Here is a 14,029-nt window from a genome sequence, read left to right on the forward strand (position 1 = left end):
AAAGTTGTTTTCAAGGTCTTTCCTGAAACATTTAGGAATAATTCCATGGCACTTCAGAGATAAACATTTCCAGATAAACCGAATAATTCCGTAATCTGGGCTAAAGGCTGGGTTTCTCGCACCGGAAAGCTGTGTAAGAACGGACGTAAGGGGTTCCACCACTGCCAAGCCCACTGCAATTCATTCTCTGCTGTGATGAGCCCCGAGAGATGGGAAGCGCAATTAGGACTACCCTGTCTTTATGGGGGAGAGGGAGGAAAAGGAGGCCGAGAGGAGAAGGGAGGGACCCCCTCGGCATCTCACAGCTAGAGTTAGGACTCAAATTCAGGACCTCCAACTGCCAAGTCACCCCACTCATTGCTGAGGGCCTAAGGGGCATAGGAATTGCCAGCATGGCACCGAGCAGAACTTTAACAAAGAGAAGAAACTCGGCAACAACCACCGTAAATCAAGGAAGCTGCCCACTAACGTATTTCTTTCCTAACACTCGGCATCTGGAAACAGTTGTTGTCGTCGTTCAGCCACTTTCCAGTCGCGACCCACTCTCCGTGACCCCATTTGGGGGTTTTCTCGGCAAAGACGCCGGAGCGGTTCGCCGTGTCCTTCTCTCCCTCTGCCCCGTCCTTCCACCTGGAAGTGGTCCCTTGGTATCGTTATGCCTACGTTTTTAACCAAGTGATGAAAAAGTATGTTAAGCGCCTGATCCGAAACTAATCCCCACACTCTCAGCCTCTCTACTGGCTAGCCTTTTTCTATATTGGCTGGTGGGCCCTTGGATATTTGGGTTTAAAGAGCACCCAAGGCTTCCAACCGGCATATTAGATTTCCAAGATCCAAAGCAAGAAACACAGAGTTGTAGCCAAAGGCCCTTCAGCAACTCTGAGGATAACAAAATGGCTGACAGGCTGGAATGTGCATTCATCAGGGGCAAACACTGGCACAAAGCCTCATTCTACTTTCTTTGAAAACGAATCTTCCTCACACGTTGTGGAACGGACATCAATCTTCCAATTGACAAGCACCGATTGAATGTGCCAGGTATTGAGCTGGCCAGTAGGCACACAAAAGAGGGGGGCTAGCCCCTATCCTTAGGAGCTTCCCTTCTATCAGGGGAGATTCAATAAGCACTTAGGAAGAAAAGCAATATAATGTAATTTGGAGGGGAGACTTGGGAAGGCCGAATGGAGGAAGGGGCATCTGAGCTGAACTTTGAAGGACACTGGGATTCTAAGAGGTATAGAAATGGGGAGGGAGGACATTCCAGGCAGGGGGGAACAACCCACATAAAATCACAGCAGGGGAGGGCAGAGATTGTGCTGTTCAAGGAACAGGAAAAAAGGGAAGAGGATGGCAAACCGCTCAGCCAAAGGGACAAGGAGACAAGAGAGCGGTGCGAAGGGCTTTGGGGGTGCTGAGGGATGGAGGGATTGGGAGTAGAAAATAAAGAATAAGGATAGAGCCTTTGACTATCCCTCCTTGTATATGGCTGAAATATTAGGAGAAAAGAGGGTCAGTTTCCTCATCTCTCAAAGGACACTCTTCCCTAATTCACTGGGTTCACGTGAAGAGGATGGGTGACTTTAAAATACGGGAGTTGTGCTCTTCGATCCCATCAGACAAATCTTTTGCTGGTGCTAGTCCGGAGCTGTGATTGCATTTGAGTGGGGAACTCTTCTTTTTTTAAATGTTTAATGGCTTTTTATTACAAGATATATGCATGGGTAATTTTTCAGCCTTGACAATTGCCAAACCTTTTGTTCCAATTTTTCCCTTCCTTTCCCCCACCCCTTCTCCTAGATGGCAGGTTGATCAATACATGTTAAATATGTTCAAGTATAAATTAAATACAAAATACGTATACATGGGGGAACTCTTCTTATGGAAACTTCCCCCACTAAATCAGAGAAGACCTGTAGCCCATCTATAACTTTATGGTATTAGGGGAGAGGAGAGCTTAAGTAACCGGGGCTAAGGACCAGCAAAGACTTCTGGAAGGTGGCTCCAGAGCTAAGTTTTACAGAAAGAGGATTCCAGAAGGAGCTCTAGATTCTATGGTCTACATTCCCAGACTTTCAGTTACACAACTGTGTCAGGGATAGAGTGCCCGAGAAGGCGATCCCAGGAGTTTGAGAACATGGCAACTTTACAAAAACTCTCTCCTCTGGCTGTTTATGAGTCGAGTCTGTCATGGCGTGGCAGTAAGGGAAGGGTCAGGGACAGAAGGAGAGATCTGAGAAGCCAAAGACAGTGGTATCACAAAAGCTAAGGCATGAGAGAGTACACAAAAGGTCAGCGGGGTCAGATGCTACACAGAGGAGGAAGACAATGCAGATTGGGGGAGGGGAGAGTCATTGGATTCCTACCCGGGACGACTTGGGAAGTTTTCTAGGAGCAGGGAGGACAGAGGTCAGAATGCAGGGGTCGAGAAGCAATCTATGGATGATGAGGTAAAAACAGTAGGTGCCCTTTTCAAAAACCTGCCTGGTGAATAGACGGGAACTCAAGGGGCTGAATAGGACCAAGGCAGGGCTTTTATAGTTTGGGGGAGATGATCGTGTTGACCTGATGAGAAGTCAATAGAGATGGAAGACTGAAGATTCGGGACTGAGAGATGGAAGCATGATCCAAAGTCCTAGAGGGGAAGGGGATCAAGGACATAGGTAAAGAGGGATCGACTCCAAGAGGGACGGAGCAGAGGAACAATGCAGAGGCCCGAGTGGGAAAGAGTAGGTAACCCCATCATCTGAGCCCTGTAAGTGCAGAGTAAATGAGAGAAGTGGCCCCCCTTAGAGGGGGCTGAGAAATGTGCTGTCCTCTGGGGCCAGTCAAGTCACAATTATTTTGAGAAAGTGGTGATCTAGAGGAGTCTCCGTATGGGAGGAGAATAAACAAAAGCTCCCCCCCCCCCCAGGACTGGCCGCAAGAGGGACAGACTGGGCCACAGGGGGCCTGAGAAGGAACGTGGAGGTTGTACACAGGCCAGGAAACTTGGATGAAAAGGATTAGGGCTACAGTATTGGTGTGGAAGTACTCTCACAGCGGGGCTGGTTAGAATAGGTAGCTTTCAGTTAAGATTTATTGTTTTAGGGCAGGGGGCTTTTAAAAAATTCTCATTTGTTTGATTATAAGTAGCTGTTGCCATGGCATCGTGGGAGCCAATCAGTGATGGACTTAACGGAATGAAAAGGCAGGGTTCCTTGGATGACTTCAGGTTGCCATGGTAGTGATGACATAAGTGATTGTCCTTCTTGGGTTACTAGAATCTTCATCAAAGTGGGGAGGCCATCAGTAGGAGAGGGGATCAAGAAGCAAGAGCACTGCACTTATCCCGCATCCTACGCAGCTAGGACAAAGTCCTCTGAAATGGCAGCCTCACAGCGTTCGAGGAGAGAAGCGGGTGTTCTTGTGAGACCACCATCACCTATCGTCGGGCTGAGAAGACTTCTGTTTCAACCCAATACTGTCCCAGGTCTCGCGAGTGGAGGCTTTGGCGGAGGAGATGGAAGAGATCACGCGATAGCCCATCCACTGATCCATCACAGAAGGCCTCAAGCCTTGCCTTACAGCTTCCGCCGAACCATAGGAAGGGGCGATGCCGTCAACGGAGCCGGTCCCAGGCTGCTTGCTGAGATCCAACCCAGATGGCCCCCCATCGGTGGCAGCTTTTGGGGAAGTTCCGGTGGAGGAGACGGGCAACTGCGAGCGGTATTCTTTGGCATGGCCTATTCGAGAAGAGTTGTGGACTTTCCAGACCATTTCCTGGAAGCTTTGGATGGAGAGCAAGAAGAAAGGGCTCAGCCTGAGCCCCCTCTAATGGCCCATCCCGATCTGTTAAACATCTTTCCTGTACCTTATGATGATGATGACGATGATGATGAAGCAGAAGTAGCAGAAGAAAAACCAAAAGAAGATAATGAAGGAGTTCAAGAAGCATCCCAGGAAGACCACCAAATCCAGATTGCTACAGGATCAATTTAACAGCCATATGGAATTCCCCAAAAGGGAAGGGGTGAAGGGGTTAGAAGGACACACATTAAAAAAAAAGAAAAAAAGAAGAAATGAGGGAAACCAAGAAAATAATCCCTTCCCAGATGTCCAGGCCCTTAGGAAGGTGTAATCTTTAAAAATAAATAAATAAATATACTTTACATTTTAATCTCAAAATACAAAATTATTGGTCATTTCTTTTTTGAATTTTAGTCTATGTTAGCTCCCTTTCTCTCTGTGCCGCCGCCTTTTTTCCTCTCTCCCTCCCTTCTCCTTCTCCCTTTTTCCTCTTCCTCCTTCTTCCCCTCTCTCTCTTCCTCCCCCATCCCTACTCCTTTCCCCATCATCTTCATCCTTCCCCTTCCTTCTTTCCTGTCTATGCCTTAAATCTTGGGAAATATGTATTCCTCAAGCCCTGTCAGTGGAACTGAGAGGCTAAAGTGTTGGCTGAGACTTCAGCTGTATTCTAAGCCCAGGCTAGCCTCTAGAAACCATCCCCTTATCTTTTAAGCTTAAAAATCTGCAGAATAAGAGGAAAACAGGTAAAGGGGTCTTGCGAAATGGTTTTTAAGAACATTCTGAGCTCTTTTGGGGGGGGGTCTCAATTTAGTTCCAAAGTAGCCTGGCAATAAAGATGGGTACGTGGGGACTCCTAAATGTGGGACAGATCAATCTCAAGAATCTAAATCTGTTACATTCAAGTTGTTGGAACACAAGTTCCAAGAGGCATGCAATGGCACAGGGGGGAGAGATGTGTCACTCAGGACCCCAGAGGACAAACAGATCTAGATGCCCTTATCCTTAAAAATACTGTTTTCTAGACAACGGTGGATCTCTTGATCAGACATTTTATCTCACGTTAAAAATGTTTATTTAGAACACATCTCTCTGTAACTGGGGCCTTGATTTCCTTCTTTGCTGAGAGTTGAGAGTTCGCTCTCCCAATTCCCACGGCCGCAATCATGGAAATTCCCTCAGACTCACTCCCCAATGGACTTTTGGATGCACAAACTACAGCCTTTCCGGGCTAAGATTTCCCTCTTACTCTTAGCTTGCCTGACTTCAGTTGATTTTACTGTTAAGTTCTGGCATCTCTAAGAGTTGTGTGAGGAAGCAATTGTGCATATTTACAAAGGTTTGCAGAGTGCTCTGTGTACATTATATACAGATATTATTATCAGTTTATCAGGGATTTCAACATTTCCTTGTCCCCCCCATTATCAAAGCTTAGCCCCAAAGGGCAAAGAGTGAGCAATTTTCTTAAGTATGGCTTTCCCTCGTTTATTTATCGGATCCGTGATGTTAGAACTCGCAACAGACCAAACAGTTCCATTTGGTATCCGTGGAATCTCTGTGATGTCAGCACCGGGCAGAGTCAAGAAGCTCTAGATTCTAATCTCGTAGCAACCAGGGGACTAGGAGGTTAGCCCTTAGTCCATGTGACTGAGCCTCAATTTACTCATTTGTAAAATAGTAACAGCTACATAGTAGCAACTTCCCAGCCTAACGTCTACAAATTACATGGCATATCATGTGTCCTTAAGTCACTTATAAAAAAATTAAAATGCACAGCGTAGATCCCTGGGACCCTCCCCTACAGGCCTTTGGCCAAACTACCACGAATCTTTCAACAAACATTCTGATTCTCACCCCGCCAGATTGAATTGTCCCTCTAAGTTCCAGCTTCTCAAACTGTGGGTCAGGACTCCACATGGGATCTCGTAACTGAATGTGGGGATCACAAAGCTACGATTTAACGTTCGTTTTGTATAACTATTTCATATACCCATATGCCCAGAGTCACATAAAAAATTGGGGGGGGGGAGAGGGTAAAAAGGGAACAGGAATGGAAAAAGTTTAAGAAGCTATGATCTAGGCTAGTGCTGTCCACAGGGGCCAGTAATGTACACTCAGGGCCACACGGGATCCCTGTGGGCCACACAATGACTTCGTTTTAAAATGCCATGTTATCGGTGTTTGTTTTTTATTCTTATTTCTTTTTTATTCTTTTTCTTTATTTTGATTAATTTTTCCCGATTGCATTTTCATCTGGTTTGGGCCACAGGCAGGGGCATTGTACATCGCATGTTTGACATCTCTGCTCTAAAGCAAAGCGCTCCACAAGAGTAGGAGGAGAACTCAGAACACGAGAACAGGAGGAGATGCTTTTGTCAGCTTCTTGGCTAAAAGATGGGCAAATTCTTTTGGCAGCATTTCCCTGGTGTAGCAGCTTAATAATTCCATCTGTCCTATGCTCCAAATAGCGATACTCTTATTTCCTTCTCCATTGATCTTGGCCACCGCGCCTCCCTATTCCGGTCTTGGGACTTGTTTACCATCATCTATTCCCCCTTTATATTCTGGTCCCCTCAAAAACCATCCATTTGAAAGTCATTTTCTAGTCACGGGTCCCATGACACCAATTCTCGGTACAGCACCCAGGGCACTAGAACTAGATCTGAACTCCAGGCCTGCCATCCGTGGAACCTTGGCCAAACCGCTTCATTTTTGTGAACCTCGGTCTCCTCACCTGTCAAATGAGGGTCCGTGATTCAGTGGCCTGTAGGTTCTTTTCCAGTTCTCAATACTCTGAGCTTTGTTCCCCCCACCCCACCCCGGGTACACACACACATCCCTCCCATTAGCACAATCTCCAAGCCAGCCAGCTACACACCCTGATGAACTTTGCCATGAGCTCAGACGTACAGACGTTGACCCAGGTGGTAATTTCGATACTCTTAATGACGAGTGAACATAAACTTGGAATGCTCCACCACTGCCACTCAGTCAAGGAAATTCATTTTCCAATCTATTATTTCATTTTCCACCTCCTAGCTTCGTGGAATGTGGGAGAGTAGGGCACATAAGAGGGAAAGATCCAGAAATGTCACTCAAAGGGGCTAGCTACATGATCCTCCGCATCTTCCAACTCCCTTCCTCATTGGGGAGTGTCTCTTTGAAGACATCACTTGCCAATTGCCAGACTTTCCAAAAACAAGACTCTCAGCTAGTCCCTTCTCCTCTCACTCCACCCTCTAAGAACATCTCTTACCGACCACCTGTCAAAATAAAGAAACTCCCTCCTATCTTTTAAAAAACAACACCAAGGAACCCTATCTAAGACCTATTGAAAGATTAAAGATGGAAGTGGTTAAAAGGCAATGACACGATGAGCTTCAAATCCCATACTAAACATGGGTGCTGGAGGAAGAGCATGGGGTCATAGAGACTCAGAGTTCTAGAAGTGGTTAGGCCCTCAAGTGTCACTGAGAACAACCTGTTCATTTTGCAGGAGAAAGAAAACAAGGGTCTAAGGAAATAAAGTTACTCAAGCAGGGTCACATCCCAGGTCCCTAACTGGGGCTGGAGAGGACCTTAGAAACCATCTGGTCAAACCCTCTCATTTAAAGCAGGAAGAAACTGAGGTCCAGCAATGTCAAAGGACTTGCCTGTGTTCAGTTACCGAGGAACTGAGTTGAGATTTGAACCCATGCTCTCTGACCTCAAATTCAGTGCTGAAATATCCCTCTAAGGAATGGAAAAGGTATATGCTTGGGCTCTACTTACAAGCAATAATAATTTATAAGTAGATTTTTCCCACCATGCAACAGGTCAATAGCGTTCAGAAAGCGATGAATTGGAATTTTAGTCACCTGCCTTGAATTTGGTGTTGGAGAACCCGAGTTCAAATCTCGCCTCTGCCATATCTGTGGGCTCTTTAGCCATTCCCTTAACTTCTCTGAGCCTTGGATTCTTCCTCCCCTGTAATAAAGTAGGACTATATGGCCTGTAATTAGTTCTGGAACCTGAACTAAACCTGAGTTCCTATGAAAGCAAATGAACTAGGAAATGTCCTCTGATCTGCGGACGAGATGACCAACATTAAGGTCATTAAGATGACCAAACCACTGGAGAGGGACCAGTCTCCAACTAATTTTATTTCCTTAAAAGTAGGAAAATGACAGGACAAATGAGGAGAGGGAGAAAGAAATACCGCTTAAACGAAGACAAGGTTTTGTTCTATGGGTAGCTACCCCTTGCCACCATCCCACCCTATCTCAGCTACATTCTATCAAAAGAAATCAACCAGATGGAAAAGACCATCAATGAGCATTTTATTCAATAAAAGGAACTGTAGGGAGGAGAAAGAATGGAAATATATGGAAAGGGGCTGCCAGGGTCAAAATTAATCATTACAAAAAGAGGAGGAACATAAGGTCAGTTGGTTCAGCAGAGCTAAGGAAAACCATTTGTGGGGTAGCTACAGGAGGTGAGCAGAGATACGAGACAAAAAACTCACAACGATGTCAGAATGCTGACCTGAAGATGTACGCAAATAGAGGGGGCCCGGGAAAATTCGGGCCTTCCTCCCCCCCAAAAAAAGTCTACAATTCTTTCACTATGAATAGATTGCTAGCCTGAGGCTGACTTCCAAAAGGCCTGGAGAGACTCACATGAACTGATGCTAAGTGAAGTGAGTAGAACCAAGAGAATATTGTGCATGGCAACAAGATTACGTGACGACTAACTGATGGACGTGACTCTTTTCAACAATGAGGTGATTCAGGCCAGTTCCAGTAGACTCATGATGGAAAGAGCCATCTACACCCAGAGAAAGGACTGTGGGAACTGAGTGTGGATCACAACACAGCATTTTCACCTTTGTTGTTGTTGTTTATTTGCTTGTTTTTTTCTGTCATTTTTTTCCCTTTTTGATCTGATTTTTCTTGTGTGCATGTTAACTGTGGAATATATTTAGAAGAATTACCTATATTGGATTACTTGTGTCTAGGGGAGAGGGTGGGGGAAAGAGATGGGGAAAAATCTGCAATACAAGGTTTTGCAAAGGTGAATATTGGAAACTATCTTTGCATGGATTTTGAAACATAAAAGGCTATTATTATTAAAAAAAAAAAAAAAAAAGGAAATGGGGGCAGCTAGGTGGCTCAGTGGACAGAGCACCAGCTCTGAAGTCAGGAGGACCTGAGTTCAAATCTGATCTCAAACACTTAGCACTTCCTGGCTGTGTGACCCTTAACCCCAATTGCCTCAGGAAAAAAAAAAGGAAATGAGAGCAGCTGAAAAAAATGACAGCGTGTCAGAAAAGTTTGTTCAGTGTGTACTTTCTGAGAATTTCTCAGTAGAAGGGTGAGCCTTTCATTGTGCCATAATGGTAAGTACCTTCATGACTCCCCCCTCCCCAAGCCTGTGAACTGTCTTAAATGTACTGGCTGTTCAGATTCTTGTCCCTTCCTTCTGTTTGAGTGACTGGGAGAAATCATGGGTTGGACTACAAACCAGAGTGGAAAAAGGCCAAAAAAAAAAAAGAGAGAGGAAGGAGAAGAGAATGATTGGGTCCCACATCTAGAGCTGGAGGAGAACTCGGGTCATTTTGTCCATTCCATCATTTGATAAAGTTTTGGCCAGAAACCCTGAGGGTCTCTCCCCCCAACCTTATCACCAGATTGATCATTTTTAAGTAGGTAAAAAAGGCCATACTCTGCCTCTTTTCTTACCTAGTCTTAATCTCTATCTGGCCCCAACTGGCTCCGGAGGGGACAGTGAGACAGCAGGTGACTTTGCCCAGCCTCCCTCACTTAAATCCAACTCACTTGCACGTCACGGTATCCCCTCCCTGATGTCATGGGTGATCTTTGAGATCAAAGGATATATGGAACTATATTTAAGATGATTACATGTGGATAACCTATATCGGATTGCTTGCTCTCTTAGGGAGGGAAGGGAGGTTGGGGGAAAATTCAGAACTCAAAATATTACAAAGATGAATATTGAAAACTGTCTTTTACATATAACTGGAAAAAATCAAATGCTATTAAGAACAAAGGATGAACACCACCAGCAATTGTTTTATTGAGGGGAAAAGTGAGGCCTAGAAAAGTTAAGTTGATCCTTCAAGATCACCCGGGGAGTAAAGGTCAGAGTGGGGATTCGAACTCAAGTCCTGTGACCCAAGTCCGATACACTTTTGGCTTGACTGTGGTAGCATCTCCCAGACATCCTTGGGAGGCTGGGCAGGGGAGGGGGTGACACCAAAATGATGGAAAACCGTTCAGACATCCATATGTGTTGTCATACCTCTAAAGTGCACTGTAAATACCACTTCTTATCACTGTTGTTGTTACAGCCTCAACCTTGCCTTGCTGACAAACTCCGTGGAGCACAGAGTTAAGAACGATGTCGAGACGCCAAGCCGAGTCAGATTTTCGTGAGCTTTTGCAGAATGAAGAAAACGGCATGGGGAGAGCACATGCAATTGCTACAAGGTAAATTAATTGCATAGGAAATAATACAAATTCCGATTCTACAGGTGTCTAAATTTGGTTCCGGAGGGGTAACGAGGAAACGCATTCCGCTTCTCTCAATAGAGAGGTGGTAGCCTGTGAGTGCAGATTGGGGCCTACACTGGTGATCAGAATCACTGCCGGTTTGTTTGACGTCCCTTTTTTTTTAGTCACAAAGGAGAGTTCTCTGATGAGGGTGGAGGGTTGGGAGGTGACAGTGGTGTACGGGAAGCAAGAGCAATGGCAGGGAGGAATCCAGAGGGTGAAGGGGGGAAGAGCGGCACTGAGGGGGCGATCAAGGTGATCAGAGCCAGGTTAGTAGCAGTACAGTCTTACTTTCTGGGGAACTCATGGCAGGAAGATGTGGTTTGGGGCTCAGCCTCGTGCTGAGTCTGCAAATCCTCAATCCCAGACAATCCCTGGCACAATTTCTTGGGCCCTTCAGGAATGGAACGAACGGCACCGGTATAGCCGCCACAACCACACCTGCAGAAAATGGAGCCCAGGCCCAAGGCCCAGTCATGGCCATCATCTACATCTTCTCGGCACTCTTTGTCCTCCTCCTGGCCATGGTAGTGACCGTGCTGGGACGCAAACTTCGGGAGAAACGAGAGTCCACGGGCACCTACCAGCCCAGCAACGAAGAGCAGGTGGGTTCCTGGACACCCGTCTCCTGCGGCCTTAAGCTTCCCCCAGAGGAGCGGCTTATTTGAGCCCCCAACTCCACCGACCCCAGTATTTGGACCTGTTCTGCCACAGGGACCCATCTACTGGGAGATAGTCGCTCTCGGTGGGCACCTGTACTGCCCAGCGGGGCCCCAGGGGCTACAAAGAGTGAGCGCCGGCCACCTTCCCCACCCTGCTACAGCTACGATTTTTTGACGCTGGTCTGTAGACCTCCGCCTGCGGCCGGTGCACTCTTCCACGTGCCTGGCACGCCTCTTTGTCTGCGGCTACTATGCCCTCTAATCTCACGCCCTCCTCCTACCCTTCTATCCTGGTCTCATCTTTTGGCACTTCTATGCAGTCAAGGCCCCAGGCTCCCCAGAGTTCCCAGGATTACTCAGGAAGCTGGGTGCCCCACAGGGCATAGGACGGGTGCAAGGGACTATGCTCCCTCTCCCACAGAGCAGGGAGGGGGCCGAGATCTTGATGCCCCTGACCCCCAGCCCCAGGTCCATCTTTTACTCTCCTCCCTTCCTTCCTTCCTAGGCTCTGCTGTCACCTGCTCTCTCTGGATTTTGGAAGTTAGGAAACTAATCAGTAGGAGTAATAAATACTAAGACATCCTTTCTGCTGCCATTCTGGAACATGTCACCTCTCCTACCCTACCAGTCTTCCCTTAGCTCTCTTCCCCTGTGCCTTTCCTTCCCTCTTCCTTCTAACTCCGAGGGAGGGGCTGCTTGAATTCAACTTTCTGGATAGTCTGAAGGCGAGAAGAAAAGAATGTTGGCAGGAAGCCGGAGAAAGGAGGCGAGTCTTCTGCATGGTCCCCTTCAACTAGCTGGGCTTCAGGGAGGGAGGGATGGAGGGAGGGTTGAGTTGGGTCACCAAAGGGAGCCACAGTCAGAACCATGACTGTGGCCATACATATATCTTTGGCACTAATGGGCGCTCATTCAAAAGTCTGCCTTGTTTTCCTTCTTTTAATAAAGCATTCCTCTCTAATACTGTGAACTGGCATGCTTGCAAGCGGGGTGGCAAGCGTCCCCGGGCTGGGGGTTACCATGCACACGGTTTCCCAGGTTTCCTGGGTGGGGGCTAGAAGCCAAAAGAAGGGAGACAATCCCCCGAGTGTACTGAGCCCCTTTGGTTCCTGAGAATCTCTGAGATGAGGGTGCTGCCCTCCCTCCACGAGCATCCTGGCTGAGGCAAAAATAGCCTAATGACCACAATGCTCGTCTTTGCTCCGTGAAGATTCTCGGCTTCCCGATACATGCGGCAGCCAGAGAAGAGGCAGAAAATTCTCCTCCATAAGAGTCTGGTGAGCAAGGGGAAGCAGTTTTTTGGGGTAATGAGAATAACACAGTGAAGGGAAAGAAACCACAAGCAAAGTCGATGCCCTTCCATCAGGGAATGAGAATCAAACGTAGCACAAAGATGACAGAATACTAATCATACAAGAAATATAAACAGGAGGGATTTAGAGAAACATAGAGATGTATCTAGTGATGCAAAGCATAGAAAGCGGAATCAGGAAAACAATATAGAAAAGTGACCCAACCCTACAAGACAAGTAAACGTTGAGGAGTTGTAATGGGCAATCTGGTCTCAGAAAACAGATGATGAAACACACCTCTCTCCTTCTGGTAGGCTGGGGGGAGGGGGTGTCACAGGTACAGTTACCATGTCAGATGGGATTATTTACCTTTCTTGGGGGCTCTTAGAGGTATGATCTACCCAGAAAGGACTATAACAGACACTTTCTCATGGCAATGAAAAAGCAAAAACCAGGTGAGCGTCCAACAACCGAGATGTGGCCACACAAACTGTGACCTGAGAACGCAAGGCTCTGGAGAAATCTAGAAATGTAAAGCATTCTCAGAAATATGGGAAGACTTTTATGAACGGATGCGGAGGGAAGCAATGGGAAGTGGGAAAAGAACAGGCGCCATCGTAGCCATGTAAACGAAAGAACAATTGAAGGGACTGATTTGGGGCCCCAAAAGACCCAAGGATACACACCTCTTCCCCCTGTTACTAAAGAGATGGGAGACTCCCAGCTTCACTCTCTGTTAATGGAAGGATTCAATGGGAATAGTAGCTTGAGAAATAAATTCAAATAGTAACTAAAAGTATTAAGGGATTTCCCCCCCCCCCCCAAGACAAAAGAGAGAAATTAGCAGAGGCTAAGGTCCAGAGAGAAATATTGCTAAATGCAAATATTGAAACATAAACCCTGACTTCTTTTTAGTCTACCTTATTTGATCTTGCTGCATTTTCACCTGACCTTTCCTCAATAAACAGTGCTTCCAGACAGCCCCCCCCCAAATTAATAATTAATAAACAAACGAAAGAACGAACAAACAAATAAAGAGCGCTGGCTCGGGGAGCCTTTGGCTTAGATCTCGGGACTACCACTAAGTCTGGCAGGGGGATGTGTGATACTTGGCCAAGACATCGACTCCCTGAGACTCAGTTTCTTTCTCTCCCCCCCAAAACGGGGGTAATCAATTTCACACTACCCATCCTCCAGAGTTATTATGGGAAAGGGGCTTTGCAAAAAAAAAAAAAAAAACCCTTCAAGAAATGGGAGTTATTATTAGCAAGAAACACAATATCTGGGGCAATTTCTAGTTAATAAGAGGCAGATTTCCAAGCAGCATTTTAAAAACAGTCCCACCTCAGGAGGTCACTGGAGCAAAGCCAGAAGCTTCAAGCAGAACCAGCCTCGGGGAGAATGCAAAGAGAGCACGCTTGGCTCCGCTCCAGAGTCCCCCCACTGTTCAGAAATTAATAACGCCTGCAAATTTCCTTTTATTCGAAGTGATCAAGTTAGATCAGCAACCAGGGGTTCCTCATATTAATATGGTCAATTACAGAGAGGCCAGAAACAATGGGAGGGCCAAACGGGTGGAAGTGGCGGCTGCGAGAAGGGAGCGCATGGAGCAAAATTAAATCAGATGCAGAGGACAAAGAATCCCGAGGGGGACCGAGAGGGGCTCGGGAAAGATCCACGCCACTTTATGCCGGGAAATTAATTTAAATGTAAATCGTCACTAAGCCAGCTTCACTTGTTA

General features: G+C 46.6%; 2 protein-coding genes across 4 annotated transcripts in view; one reads left to right on the forward strand and one right to left on the reverse strand.

Annotated features, from left to right (window-relative positions):
• LOC100923112 (protein crumbs homolog 3-like) overlaps positions 1-12,151 on the forward strand; it is a 48,422-nt gene extending 36,271 nt beyond the window's left edge. The window contains exons 2-4 of one of the 3 annotated variants that reach the window (XM_031944923.1): positions 10,133-10,271; positions 10,702-10,939; positions 11,502-12,151. In XM_031944923.1, the coding sequence (XP_031800783.1) occupies positions 10,183-10,271; positions 10,702-10,939; positions 11,502-11,549 (375 nt within the window). In that variant the 5' untranslated portion in view covers positions 10,133-10,182 and the 3' untranslated portion in view covers positions 11,550-12,151. Of the gene's footprint in view, positions 1-10,132; positions 10,272-10,701; positions 11,095-11,501 lie in introns of those variants that run through there. The other 2 variants (XM_031944922.1, XM_023506945.2) reach the window with 2 other exon arrangements.
• GPC4 (glypican 4) overlaps positions 1-14,029 on the reverse strand; it is a 133,392-nt gene that overhangs the window by 94,276 nt on the left and 25,087 nt on the right.

Source organism: Sarcophilus harrisii, chromosome X (assembly GCF_902635505.1).
Source record: "Sarcophilus harrisii chromosome X, mSarHar1.11, whole genome shotgun sequence".
Classification (NCBI taxonomy): Eukaryota; Metazoa; Chordata; class Mammalia; order Dasyuromorphia; family Dasyuridae; genus Sarcophilus; species Sarcophilus harrisii.